This window comes from Montipora capricornis, chromosome 8 (assembly GCF_036669925.1).
Source record: "Montipora capricornis isolate CH-2021 chromosome 8, ASM3666992v2, whole genome shotgun sequence".
NCBI classification, from domain to species: Eukaryota; Metazoa; Cnidaria; class Anthozoa; order Scleractinia; family Acroporidae; genus Montipora; species Montipora capricornis.
Window position 1 is genome coordinate 36,393,742 of NC_090890.1, and position 15,000 is coordinate 36,408,741.

The window sequence follows — 15,000 nt, forward strand, 5'->3', positions numbered from 1 at the left end:
CGTTAGATTTTCGTTAGAATTTGCATGCAACAAGCTTGTAACAATGATCACAAGTTAACACTATTTTAATAATAATTTGACTGAGAGATCTTTAATTATCCCTTGTTGAAGGTTCACTGCAATATCTAGAATTTCCTCTGTTAAAGTTCAATATTTTTTCAATAATTCAGTTACTTATTTCTTAAAGTATTTTCGTGTCAAATTTCGTTAAATTCTAACGAGTGGTTCTCGAGAAGTAGGCGTATTTCCGAGAAAGCTATTCTGCATTCAATCGCAATTTCTAAACGTAATACGCATGCATTGCATTGCGGAGCACGCACAAAAACCACTCACTTCCGGTTGCCGTCCGTCTCCAAGAAACGTCATGTATTTAAACTCCCTAATACCAAGAGCAGCCAATTTAAAAAATTGTTTCGTCTTAATAGAGCCTTCCCCATCTCTGTCTCGGTAATTAAGACGTCAATTGATGATCTTCCCTATATCTTTTTAAAAGTTGCAGATCGACAAGGTTTGACGGTGCCGACGACTTTCCTGATCGTAAAAAAACGCATCCGAAAATCAATTTTGAAGAACGATGGTATGTAAAGACGACTAATTACGAAATGTTAAGTTTTGAAATGACCGCTGCAGTTCAAGCTTCAACGGGATGGCCTCGGCGTTTATACCGGTGCAGTGCCTTACCAATAGCAGAATCTTTGTTTACATTCTTTCCCTCGGAGAATAAAGCCCAGTATTGAAAGCCCATTGTATAATGAGCTGTTTCTGAAAATTTGAAGATAAATTCGAAGCAATGATGCATCGGATCATTAGCGCTTTTGCTACCCAATAATTTATCAGTTTTTGATAGCTAATAACTGACTCGTTAACGTTATCAAAGCTATCATTGAGACTTAAGACTGGATATTTTACTAAGTTTAATTAACAAGTTCTTTCACAGTTTGAAGTCGATTTGTGAATATCATAATGCCCTCTGTGAGCATATGTTAATGAAAGAAAATTGAAACAAAGACCTCAGCAAATATTCCCTTACTGAGCTATTAACTGAAACTACGCTGGCCTTTTTTGTGAGTTCATGATAAAACTGTGGACGACGGATAATTTGAGATATTTACCCAGGAAGCTCTACTCACCCGGAAGTGGTTTTCAGGGAGGTCCTGCATCCGGATCGAATTGGAAAACCCCAATTGGAGAAACTGGAGAACCCGGAGAAAAACCGCTCGGAGCTACATTGCATGGATGCGGATAGATATGAACAACAGCATATACATCAAAGTCATTATATTTGAACTGTTGAGAGTTTGTTGTGAGCGCTAGCTACTGATTTAGCAGTGGAGAGATGAAAGCCTGAAACGTTCCGGTAGCTTGAACTTTTCGGGTTTTCATATATCCTGTGCTTCACACTGAATAAATGTTTGGCATGTTTAATCAGTAACTGGTAATAGGCAACAGCATCCCATAATTATACAGAACGTGATGCCAACAACATATAATGCTGAACCTCAAGAAATAAATTTACCGAAAATCGGAATTTTTAAAGGGAATCATGTGGCGTCTATAATCTCAAAAAAAAAATTCATAGGTTGCAGATCGGCCATTCTACATACCTTACATTCTGCATAATTATGCGGTCTTGCGTCATTCCGCAAACACATGCCTTTTATTCACTTAAACTTAGCTCATAGCCAAGGTTCGTATTCCATATCGTCAATCGGTAAAAGTAAATGGCGTCATGAGTTTGCGCTTTAGCGTGTGGAATGGCATAATTATGTGGAATCCAGGAGCTGCATTAGAGTAAAGACCATAATTATTACATGGATTTCGTATCTTAGGTATTTTGGTCTTAACAAACTTTAATTTTACTTTACATCTCAGAATGTCAATTTTCGTCACCGAACCAAACTTTGGACTGGTGCCCTTCAGAAATCAAAGTCAACTTTGGAAAATACGAAAATACCAGCAACTGGTACATCAATGTATCCTGGACACCCATGGATGGTACGAGACCCGTTCAAACGGTGTAAATAGGAAAATCACGGAGCTTAAGCAAGGATAACGTAGACGGCTGCGAGAACGTTATCTTAAAAAATATCATTTCCCGTTGTTGATGTAATAATTTCGTGATATAATTCCAAGTCGTTCGGCGTGGAAAGTGTGTATCAATACGAGAAACAAAATTGGTATGAACGGTGTGGATGTTTGGCATGGAAAGAAAATTGACTGATTCATCATCAGATGCTCGCGCCCTCCACTTAACCTCCCTCAAATTTGGTCTTTCACGTTGTTAGGGAGCTTAAGCACGCGCGTTCTTGATACGCGGACGGCAACCGGAAGAGAACATTTTGCGTACCAGGGCAGTGATGTCTCCCGGATTTTTATACTAATCATCTCAAATGGAGAAAAGATACTTAGCAATGTAAATCATCATCATCATCATCATCATCATCATCATCATCATCATCATCATCATATCCTTTATTTAAACACTATAGGGTTTAAAGCTCAGAGCTTGTGGGGACGTGTGAAAATAATTACAATATGAAGCTATATTAAAATAGGGATAACTTTACTTACAGATCACAACTACTATAGTAAAAGATAAAAAAGAGAATATTAATTCATATCTAGGCTAAGAGATATTCAAAAAGTTCACATATTAACATCTAAGTAAATAGACTACAGCAATTAAGACATAAAATATAAAATGTTTAAAAGCATTTCAAATCTTGATAGTGCCTAGGCAGTGTCTGGACCGACTGTGCGCTAAAATCATGTTCCTTAAAATATAAATCCTTCTTCACTTTACGATAAAAATCAGTACTCTGAGACAGCGTTCCAAAAAATAGCGCCTCTATAGCTTATAGAGTTTTTAAGAAACTTAGAATTAAAACGGGGGACGATTATGTTATTACTCCTTTCTAAAGTTGTATGCAGTGCAAGGTTTATTAGTCAAATACGAAAGAGCCGCAGGTGCTTCACCTGTAAACACGATATGAAATAATTAAATTAATCGAAATTTATAATAAAAGATTAAAGTGTTCCAATTAGATTGACGGTATACTTCGTCAGTAGGCGTATCGTGAGGTAAGTTGTATATTATTCTGGCTGCTCTTCGGTGAAGTAATTCCAAAGATTGTATAAGATCTGTATTTGGACAGCCGCCCCAAACGACCAGCTCCCAAAAGGGAAAACAGCTCACTTCCGGTTGCCGTCGCGCGTGCTTGAGCTCCCTGTTATCAGGACGACTGAGGACAGCAAGCAAAATGTATCAAAATGTGAGACACACAAGAAGGCGGAAGGCGACGACAGCTATAACAACGCAACGAAACAATAGGTTTAATGAACTATAACAAAGACTCTGCATGCACTTTAGTACATTTCTAAGCTGCTGTCGTCTTAAGGACGGTGCCTACTATTATTATTGCGCATATGTTCTGCGCATCTCGAGATACTCAGATTTCCTATTGCTGGTGCTCATTAATAGAGGGATACTTTTGCGCGGTTCAAAACTATGCGGAGAAAGCAGAACTTAGTAAGTGATCTTGGTATCCAAAAAGAAAATTGGGGGTAACCATGCATTTTTCAGAGATAATTAATCAACAATATTTGTAAAAGTTTTAAAATACAAAACAATGTATGGCACAATTATCTTCGAAAAATGCGTGGTTACCCCCAATTTTCTTTTTGGATTTCAATAACACTTGTTATGATCGCTTTTCCCGCATATTCAATAAACCGCGCAAAAATACCTGCGAATTAGTAGGCACCGTCCTTAACATGCAACGACGTGACCTAGCCAAATTTTAGGTTGCGCGGAGGACACGAGCAACGGACGGTGATGTTTCAATTTTATCTCCAAACATTCCACTGTTCGAACCCGCAATTTTACTCCTAGAAGTGATGATAGACACTTCCCATGGCGAACAAATTAGAGTAATCGCGACATTATTACAGAACGGAAATTAGTAGACAACCTTCTCGTAGTTATCTCTATCGCCCTTACTAAGGCTACCTAATAACAGGAACTGTCGATTTCTCGTTTGTAAACGGTCAATGTCATTTTAGAAGCCTTTCCTGCGGTTTCAGAACTTCTCAATCTGAGGTGGTTTTAGCTAGTTGCAAGCACTCAGTTTTGTCGGCCGTTTTCACACTGGTCCTTCTGAGACGGATAATCCGTCTTTATGTGAAAACGGGACGGTACGTGTTCAATTTTGACGGATAATCCGTCTGATATCATCTGTCTCATTATCCGTCTATTTAGACGGATTTTGAAGACGAATTATTCGTTTAAGACTGATATGAATCGTCTTGAATACACATCAGACGGATGAACTTGACTCATTTTTTAATCGGAAAAGCCTGGAATTAGGAAAAGAAAAAACATTGTACTTTAAGAAGTAAAGTATGGCACCCAAAGCTGTCTAAGCAAAACTCCAGAAGGATACTTTTTTTTTTTGAGAAGACCTTTTTACGACATCATATTTTTAGGAGGCCAGTGGGTCTTAGTGTGAATGTATGCGTTTCTCGAGAAATCGTGGTGGTATCGCCTACTCTACATGTGACCGAACCAACATCCTTTTTTTTTTTGTAAAGATGTGAATGAAACGTGGAGTGGTATTCTTATTCGACATCCTTTTTTTTTTGTAAAGATGTGAATGAAACGTGGAGTGGTATTCTTATTCGACTTGCACTTGAACCAAAAGATGACCTTTCTTCGGATCTCTATTGCGCTTTGCTGCCGAAGGTAAGGACAAGTAAAAAGATAAGGTGCATTTGCAACTTGATGTATTTGCATGTTGCCAAACGAAATAATTAAGGAGAAAAAAGTAGAATCCTTTGCACTCTGACAATTACAATATTCAATGGAGTGTGTGTTCGTACCCAAGCTCACACTCTTTTCAGTAAACAATCCCCGAACTATTCTCAGCTTATCGATGTTGGCAAAACAAAGTGCACATACAAATAAGTTCAATACAGTACTAGGCATTCTCCGTATAAACGTAGTAGTAGTAGTACACCGTCCTTAATATTATTATTTTATTGTCTTTTAAAAGTAACCTTTTTTGCATAAGAATGAATCAGAATATCTTCACAAATTTTGAAGCGCAGAAAAAAGTTAAGTACTAGAACCAAGTTAATGAAGTGTCCATTCAATAGTCTCCTACGCAGCAGTTCTTTATTTCGTCAAGCAACACTCCTCGGGGAGGAGCGTTGCGTGACGACACAAATAACGTTGTGTGGGGAAGAGCATTGCGTGACTAAACAAAGAAGGGCTGCGTGGGAGGGAGGCTGTAAAAAAATTGATCTGAAACACCGGACAAACTCCCTACCTATAGCAATTGAGTTGTTTCATTTATTTTTTAAACTTTTGTTTCATGCACTGGGGAAGCAAAAATTCTGGATTCCGTGATTCCAGCGGAAAAAAAGAATAGGACAAATAAATGACCGCGTAAAGAGTAGAAAGATCTCAAGATTCAGTTGAGCGAAGATAGGAAGCTTGTCAGATGCTCAAGGCAGACAAGGGAAGGATTTTTGTTCTACCACTCGTCAATTGACCGCTTGCTTCTTTTTTTTTTTCACGTTAGAACCAGACCGTGCTTCTTCACGAAAACATTTTTTCCTACGGCTACACATATCCAGACAGAATTTATCTAAAGGTCAGCGAGAAACATCCATATCATCCATGATGATTATTAAAATCTTCCCAAAATAAGTGAAAAGTATCTATTAATTAATTCTATAACAGATGAGCCCACTTTCCACGAACGTCATCATCATTATAATCATCGCTGTGGGACAACTCTGACAAAGAGAGGGCAAGGAAAAAAGATTTCTTAATGTAGCGTCTAGTCAATTTGCGTCCCTTCCAGGGGGAAGTCCTTGTTCTCTTGTTCGCTTTTAAAAATTTGCTTGTGTTCCCTTGTTCCCGAAATTACTTTCAAACTTGTTCCCACCCTTTTGATCCTTAAAATTGTTTATATTACCGTGTTCCCCAGTTCAAATTAGTCATGTTCCCTTGTTCCCCAAAACCCTTGGGAGGGACTGTCAATTCACTGTTTTGTGAAGCGCATCTGAGTATATTCATGTACAAAGTGAAAGTAGGAATACTACCCTTAATTAAGCTGTGTAAATGCGGCACCGTTATCATTATAACAATGGCACCATCATACCAGTTAAAATTAGTAACGTCTTGCTCTTTCCTAGGTTATTGGTTTTCCTTTTGTTTCGGACGAGCAAAACATTTCCTCTTTTGCTCCACCTACTCCGCCAATTAAGAGTAAGTAGAAACTGACAAACTCGAGGACGAACCGTTGCGTAAATTTAATGGGGCTGTTTCTTTTAAGTGTTTTTATTACCCTACGAACTTAAGTTCAAAGTGAATGCATGTTTTTAAAGTTCTTTTCCTTCACTTTCGTGAAAATTGAGCTTGAATAGTGCGGACCTGCGTGGAAACAATCAGCGATTGAATTTCACAAAAAACACACTCCAGAGGATGAGCATGACGGCAATGGAGAGATATTACACCATATTATTATTTTTATGATTTTCGATGGATGAGCAGACGAGGCTACATCTCGCTATTATAACCGATTTCTCGAAATTAAGGCATTTTTCCACTGCCAATTTCTCCGAAACAAAGTCGGTGACCCCATTTTTTTTTCCATTTTTGGAGTAAGTACTTTATGACCTAACTCTAGGCGAGAAATGAAGAAAATCTCACTGTAGGAAGATTTTGGCGCGAACTTCCTTGATCCTTTGGTCGCTAAAAATAGTAGCAAGCAAGTTAACAACACGAAGTTCGGTTTTTTGATAGTTAAGCTGACGTATATGCTGTTGCCACCGCGCACCGGTGGCTCAGTTGGTTGAGCACCGGGCTGTTACGCGGGAGGTCGTGAGTTCAATGACCAACACTCAGGGTCTTTAAGCAACTGAGGGGAAAGTGCTGCCTTTGTAATTACATCTGCAAATGGTAAGACTTTCTAGTCTTCTCGGATAAGGACGAAAGCCGGAGGTCCCGTCTCACAGCCCTTGAATGTTCATAATCCTGTGGGACGTAAAAGAACCCACACACTTGTCGCAAAGAGTAGGGCATGTAGTTCCCGGTGTTGTGGTCTGTCTTCTGTGATGTATCTAGTTGGGAGAGTAAATGTTCGGAGAAATTAGCTACACCAAGCTACTCTAAAAATCCGAGGGTAAATAAAGATATATGATATGATATGATGATGATATGCCATGGTAACATGAATAAATATAAAGAGGCCTTTAAAATCGGTTTTGTTTATTTGCAGAAAATCTGGTCGTTAGATTTTCGTTATAATTTGCATGCAACAAGCTTGTACCAATGATCACAAGTTAACACTATTTTAATAATAATTTGACAGAGAGATCTCTAATTATCCCTTGTTGAAGGTTCACTGCAATATCTAGAATTTCCTCTGTTAAAGTTCAAATTTCTCTCAATAATCCAGTTACGTATTTCTTAAAGTATTTTCGTGCCAAATTTCGTTAAATTCTGATGAGTGGTTCTAGAGAAGTAGGCGTATTTCCGAGAAAGCTATTCTGCATTCAATCGCAATTTTTTAACTTAATACGCATGCACCGCATTGCGGATTGCGAATTGCGGATTTCTTTGCATCTTTATCTTTTCTAACATTAAAGACTAAAACCATCAAAACACTTTGTTCAATTATGAGGACAAACGGTACAGATAGCGAGAGCATTGAGCAAATAAAATGATTGCTAAAATGAAAACATGTTGTGTTAGCAAGAGCACGAACAAAAACTGGATCGGTCACCCACGGACGGAAACCGGAAATGAACATTTCGCACGCAAGGACAATGGTCTCTCCCAGATTTACAAACTAATCGTCTCTAATAGTGCAAAGATACTGACCAATATGAATATGGCATTGTCAAGACAAGTTGAAGAAGAAAATAACTCACTTCCGGTTACCGTCTGTGGTCAAAACGACGTCGTCACGCACGGAAACCGGAAGTGAACTTTTCGCAAGTCAAGACAGTAGTCTCTCCCATATATATTTACACTAATCCTCTCTCATAGTGAAAATAAACTCATCAGTATAATTGTGGTTGTGTCTTGAAGACAAGTTATTAGGAAAACCACTCACTTCCGGTTGTCTTTTGTCTCCAAGAAACGTCATGTATTTAAACTCCCTAATACCAAGAGCAGCCAATTTAAAAAAATTGTTTCGTCTTAATAGAGCCTTCCCCATCTCTGTCTCGGTAATTAAGACGTCAATTGATGATCTTCCCTATCTCTTGTTTAAAAAATGCAGATCGACAAGGTTTGACGGGGTCGAAGACTTTCCTGATCGAGAAGAAACGCATCCGAAAATCGATTTTGAAGACCGATGGTATGTAAAGACGAATAATTACAAAATGTCAAGTTTTGAAATGACCGCCGCAGTTGTGAGCGCCACTTTAGCAGCAGCCAATGGGAAGACCGAAAAGTTCAAGCTTAAACGGGATGCCCTCGGCGTTTATACCGGTGCAGTGCCTTACCAATAGCAGACTCTTTGTTTACATTCTTTCCCTCCGAGAATAAAGCTCAGTATTGAAAGTCCATTGCATAATGAGCTGTTTCTGAAAATTTGAAGATAAATTCGAAGCAATGATGCATCGGATCATTAGCGCTTTTGCTACCCAAGAATTTGTCAGTTTTTGATGGCTAATAACAGGCTCGTTAACGTTATCAAAGCTATCATTGAGACTTAAGACTGGATATTTTACTAAGTTTAATTAACAAGTTCTTTTACAGTTTGAAGTCGATTTGTAAATATCATAATGCCCTCTGTGAGCATATATTAATGGAAGAAAATTGAAACAAAGACGTCAGCAAAGATTCCCTTACTGAGCTATTAACTGAAACTGAGCTGGCCTTTTTGTGAGTTCATGATAAGACAGTAGACGACGGATAATTCGAGATATTTACCCAGGAAGCTCTACTCACCCGGAAGTGGTTTTCAGGGAGGTCCTGCATCCGGATCGAATTGGAGAACCCCAATTGGAGAACCCGAATTCCACAAGGGCTTAACAATGATTTCGAATTGGAGAACCCGAATTGGAGAACCCAAATTGGAGAAACTGGAGAACCCGGAGAGAAACCGCTCGGAGCAGTGAAAAGAACCAATAACAAACTTACACCGCATATGCCCTCCGTCGGGAACAGAACCCGGGCTACATTGCATGGATACGGTGATAAGAACAACAGCATATACATCAGAGTCATTATATTTGAACTGTTGAGAGTTTGTTGTGAGCGCTAGCTACTGATTTAGCAGTGGAGAGATGAAAGCCTGAAACGTTCCGGTGGCTTGAACTTTTCGGGTTTTCATATATCCTGTGCTTCACACTGAATAAATGTTTGGCATGTTTAGTCAGTAAGGGTAATAGGCAACAGCATCCCATAGTTATACAGAACGTGATGCCAACAACATATTATAATACTGAACCTGAAGAAATAAATTTACCGAAAATCGGAATTTTTAAAGAGAATCATGTGACGTCTATAATCTCAAGAAAAAAATTCATAGGTTGCAAATCGGTCATTCTGCATACCTTACATTCTGCATAATTATGCGGTCCCGCGTCATTCCGCAAACACATGCATTTTATTCACTTAAACTTAGCTCATAGCAAAGGTTCGTATTCCATATCGTCAATCGGTAAAAATAAATGGCGTCATGAGTTTGCGCTTTAGCGTGTGGAATGGCATAATTATGTGGAATCCAGGTGCTGCATTAGAGTAAAGACCATAATTATTACATGGATTTCGTATCTTGGGTATTTTGGTCTTAACAAAGTTTAATTTTACTTTACATCTCAGAATGTCAAATTTCGTCAAAGAATCAAACTTTGGACTGGTGCCCTTCAGAAATCAAAGTCAACTTTGGAAAATACAAAAATACCAGCAACTGGTACATCAATGTATCCTGGACACCCATGGATGGTACGAGACCCATTCAAACGGTGTAAATAGGAAAATCAGGGAACTTAAGGAAAGATAATGTAGACGGCTGCGAGAACGTTATCTGAAAATATCATTCCTCGTTGTTGATGTAATATTAGGGAGCTTAAGCATGCGCGTTTTTGAGACATGTACGGGAACCGGAAGTGAGCTGTTTTCCTTTTCAACTTGTCTTCACACCACCACCAAGTATCTTTTCTCCATTAGAGATGATAAGTATAAAAATCGGGGAGACACCACTGTCCTAGCGCGCGAAATGTTCTCTTCCGGTTGCCATCCGCGTCTCAAAAACGCGAGTGCTTAAGCTCCCTAATTTCGCGATATTATTCCAAGTCGTTCGGCGTGTAAAGTGTGTATTATTACCAGAAACAAAATTGGTATGAACGGTGTGGATGTTTGGCATGGAAAGAAAATTGACCGATTCATCATCAGATGCTCGCGCCCTCCACTTAACCTCCCTCAAATTTGATCATTCCACGTTTTTAGGGAGATTAAGCACGCGCGTTCTTTATCAGACGCGGACGGCAACCGGAACAGAACATTTTGCGCACCAGGGCAGTGATGTCTCCCAGATTTTTATACTAATCATCTCCAATGGAGAAAATATACTTAGCAATATAAATGTGGGTTAATTAAAAGGGAAAACAGCTCACTTCCGGTTGCTTCCGCGTCTCAAAAACACGCGTTCTTGAGATCTCTGTTATCAGGACGACTGAGGACGACAAGCAAAATGTATCAAAATGTGGGACGCACAAGAAGGCGGACGACGACGACAGCTACAACAACGCAACGAAACAATAGGTTTAATGAACAATAGCAAAGACGTTGCATGCACTTAAGTACATTTCTAACCGGCTGTCGTCTTAAGGACGGTGCCTACCATTATTATTGCCAAACGTTCTGCGCATCTCGAGATACTCAGATTTCCTATTGCTGGTGCTCATTAATAGAGGGATATTTTTGCGCGGTTCAAAACTATGCGGAGAAAGCAGAACTTAGCAAGTGATCTTGATATCCAAAAAGAAAATTGGGGGTAACCACGCATTTTTCAGAGATAATTTATCAACAATATCATTGTATCTTCGAAAATTGCGTGGTTACCCCCAATTTTCTTTTTGGATTTCAATAACACTTGTTATGATCTGCTTTTCCCGCATATTCAATAAACCGCGCAAAAATACCTGCGAATTAGTAGGCACCGTCCTTAACATGCAACGACGTGACCTAGCCAAATTTTAGGTTCCGCGGAGGACACGAGCAACGGACGGTGATGTTTCAATTTTATCTCCAAACATCCACACTGTTCAAAACCGCAATTTTACTCCTGAAAGTGTTGATAAACACTTTCCATTGCGAACAAATTACAAAAATCGCCACATTATTACAAAACGGAAATTAGTAGACAACCTTTTCGTAGTTATCTCTATCGTACTTACTAAGGCTACCTAATAACAGGAACTGTCAATTTCTCGTTTGTACACGGTCAATGTCATTTTAGAATCCTTTCCTGCGGTTTTTAGAACTTCTCGATCTGAGGTGGTTTTAGCTAGTTGCAAGCGCTCTGTCTCGTTGGCCGTTTTCACACTGGTCCTTCTTAGACGGATAATCCGTCTTTATGTAAAAACGGGACGGTGTTCAATTTTGACGGACGGATTTTGAAGACGAATTATTCGTTGAAGACTGATAGGAATAATTTTGAATTCACATCAGACGGATGAACTTGTCTCATTTTTTAATCGGAAAAGCCTGGAATTAGAAAAAACAAAAAAAAAAAAAGCACTGTACTCTGGAAAGTAAAGTATGGTGCCCAAAGCTGTCTAAGCAAAACTCCAGAAGGAATGGAAAGATAAACTACGAGGCAAAGGGAAAAAGCTAGAGATGAACACCTAGAACGAAGACCAAACTGTGTTATCCTATTTGGTAGGCAGAGACAGGCCTTGGGCTCCTGTCAAGCGATGCAGTTCTTGAAACTTTTCGAGTCTTCATTTGCTTGAAATGAAGTAAGTGATAGTCGCCATTGCAATGAATTGGTAACCGAGCCTGACCTTCAAAGGCATGCACTATCCGCGTCCAATGTGAATCAGAGACGAGTGAAATTTAAACTGTGTATCCGTCTCGAATTCACACCTAGACGGATTATCCACCTCTATTGTGAAAAAGGCCATTGCGGACGGCGGTTGGATCAAAATGGGTTTCGACCCATGGCAGCTTTCCCGTACTCCTCAGCCCAGCAAACACAAAAAGAAAAGATTCCTCTGTGGGCAAGGAATCAACGAAACAGCGGGAATCCTGCATCTGCATGACTTAGTGTGTTTGCAAGGTGCGTGAGCCAGTTAAATTAGTTTGGTTTGTAAATTAATTTTATTTACTAACGCTTACTTGCATGGCTTAAAACTTATAGGCCTACCAATACAATATATCAGAAACAATTGCGTTCTCTAGAGATACCATCATAATACCATATTAATTAATTATTGCACTTCGAGTTTCATAGATCATCATTGAGTTTCAGACCTTCGTTTTTAACGATACTTTTTTTGTTGAGAAGACCTTTTTACGACACCATAGTTTTAGGAGGCCAGAAACTCTTACTGTGAATGTATGAGTTTCTCAAGAAATCATGGTCGTATCGCCTACTCTACATGTGACCGAACCAACATCCTTTTTTTTTTTTTAAAGATGTGAATGAAACGTGGAGTGGTATTCTTATTCGACTTGCACTTAAAGATAGCTTTTCGTCGGATATCTATTGCGCTTTGCTGCCGAAGGTAAGGACAAGTAAAAAGATAAGGTGCATTTGCAACTTGATGTATTTGCATGTTGCCAAACGAAATAATTCTGGAGAAAAAAGTAGAATCCTTTGCACTCTGACAATTACAATATTCAATGGAGTGTGTGTTCTTACCCAAGCGTCGGGTGTGTTACGTGCAGGAATAACCAAGAAATGTCCGCAAACCAGGCATGAAAATAACTCCCGAGTACGATATAAGGGACGCAACAAAAGTGTGACAACGAGCAGTTACCCTTTTTCACTATTATTTAATTAGTTATACATTGCTGGTTACAATTACTCAGGTTAAGGATTAAGTTAAGCAAATCGTAAAGCAAAGCGGGCTTACTGTCTTTCATGACCATTCAGGCATTCATCTTTTACTCTAAGCATCTAGAAAGTTCTTTTGCTATTTATTACAAAGTGTACTATTTGTGGAAACTGCTGAGTCACATCAAAGAAATTTCTGGAAAATTACAGATTATTAGACAATTCTAGAAAAGTGTGGAATTGCATGACAGATAAACTAAAAATAATTCTGATCCTCGTAACAGGTGACTACACAAAGAACGGCTGCGTGGGAGGGAGGCCGTAAAAAAATTGATCTGAGAAACAGGACAAACTCCCTACCTATAGCAATAGGCCATTTTCGAATTCTCGCGGCTGGACTGGAACTAGCATGAAATGGAGGCTAATGCGGGCAAATCTTTTCAAATGCAAATTAATTTACCCGCATTAGCCTCCATTTCATGCTAGATCCAGTCCAACCGTTAGAATACGAAACTGGCCTATTGAGTTGTTTCATGTAATTTTTAAACTTTTTTTTCCATGCCCTGGGGAAGCAAGAATTCTGGATGCAGTGATTCCAGCGGAAAAAAAAAAGAATCGGACAACTAAATGACCGCGTAAAGAGTAGAAAGATCTCAAGATTCAGTTGAACAAAGATAGGAAGCTTGTCAGATGCTCAAGGCAGACAAGCGAAGGATTTTTGTTCCACCACTCATCAATTGACCGCTTGCTTTTTTTTTTCTTGCCTTAGAACCAGACCGTGCCTCTTCACATAAACATTTCTTCCTACGGCTACACATATCCAGACAGGATTTTTCTAAAGGTCAGCGAGAAACATGCATATCATCCATATGATTAATAAAAATCTTCCCAAAATAAGTAAAAAGTAGATATTTATTAATTCTATAACAGACGAGCCCACTGTCCACGAACGTCATCATCATTATTATCATCGCGGTGCGACAACTCTGACATCCTATTCACAAAGAGAGGGCAAGAAAAAGGATTTCTTAATGTAGTGTCTTGTCAATTGCGTCCCTCCCAGGGGGAAGTCCTTGTTCTCTTTTCCCCTTAAAAAAAATTGCTTGTGTTCCCTTGTTCCCGAAATTACCTTTAAACTTGTTCCCAGCTTTTTAATCCTTAAAATTGTTTATATTACCGTGTTCCCCAGTTCAAATTAGTCTTGTTCCCTTGTTCCCCAAAACCCCTGGGAGGGGCTCTCAATTCACTGTATGGTGAAGCGCATCTGAGTATATTCACGTACAAAGTAAAAGTAGGAATACTACCCTTAATTAAGCTGTGTAAATGCGGCACCGTTATCATTATAACAATGGCACCCTCATGCCAGTTAATTACTGACGTCTTGCTCTTTCCTAGGTTATTGGTTTTCCTTTTGTTTCGGACGATTATGAAATTTTCCCTTTTGCTCCACCTACTCCGCCAGTTAAGAGTAAGTAGAAACTGACAAACGGTGACTATCTCCCAGTTTTACCAACGAATTTAATTACTATCGAATTACCTGATTATTTCCTCTAACTTGCAAATCTGCTTACTAACAAGTGGACTGTTTTGTAAACAGGTGTTTATAAGACTGTCAACAAACAAACAAGCAGTTTTGTATACATTTGTGTATACGGTTTTGAAAGTACTTCAGAGGCTAGTGTGGTTTAAAGAAATTCAGTTGAATGTCCGTTAGAAAGCTACAATTGAAAAACCCTCAATTCAAAGTTCTTTTACTTTTAAGGGTTTCTAAGCTACATTCAAATTACTTCAGCATGTAAAATGTAACTTTCGTTAGTTAGTTTTGTACCTGCTCCAGATATGTCCAGAAATGCAATTCGACGCAAACCGTTTTTTTATATATATAAGCGTCCCAAAGGGTCCCTTTATCTTTCTTCTCAACATTGTCCAATACAGTCTCCTAATTAGAGGCTCGTAGATTTTGATAAGCGTCACA

General features: G+C 39.0%; 1 protein-coding gene across 4 annotated transcripts in view; it reads left to right on the forward strand.

The window, feature by feature from the left end:
- LOC138059087 (uncharacterized) overlaps nucleotides 1–15,000 on the forward strand; it is a 56,393-nt gene that overhangs the window by 6,198 nt on the left and 35,195 nt on the right. For 2 of the 4 annotated variants that reach the window (XM_068904599.1, XM_068904598.1), the window contains exons 3-12: nucleotides 494–577; nucleotides 1,873–1,995; nucleotides 4,647–4,741; nucleotides 5,583–5,654; nucleotides 6,202–6,274; nucleotides 8,295–8,372; nucleotides 9,845–9,967; nucleotides 12,665–12,753; nucleotides 13,795–13,866; nucleotides 14,421–14,493. In XM_068904599.1, coding sequence (XP_068760700.1) covers nucleotides 494–577; nucleotides 1,873–1,995; nucleotides 4,647–4,741; nucleotides 5,583–5,654; nucleotides 6,202–6,274; nucleotides 8,295–8,372; nucleotides 9,845–9,967; nucleotides 12,665–12,753; nucleotides 13,795–13,866; nucleotides 14,421–14,493 — 882 coding nt within the window. The remainder of the gene's footprint in view (nucleotides 1–493; nucleotides 578–1,872; nucleotides 1,996–4,646; nucleotides 4,742–5,582; nucleotides 5,655–6,201; nucleotides 6,275–8,294; nucleotides 8,373–9,844; nucleotides 9,968–12,664; nucleotides 12,754–13,794; nucleotides 13,867–14,420; nucleotides 14,494–15,000) is intronic. The other 2 variants (XM_068904600.1, XM_068904601.1) reach the window with 2 other exon arrangements.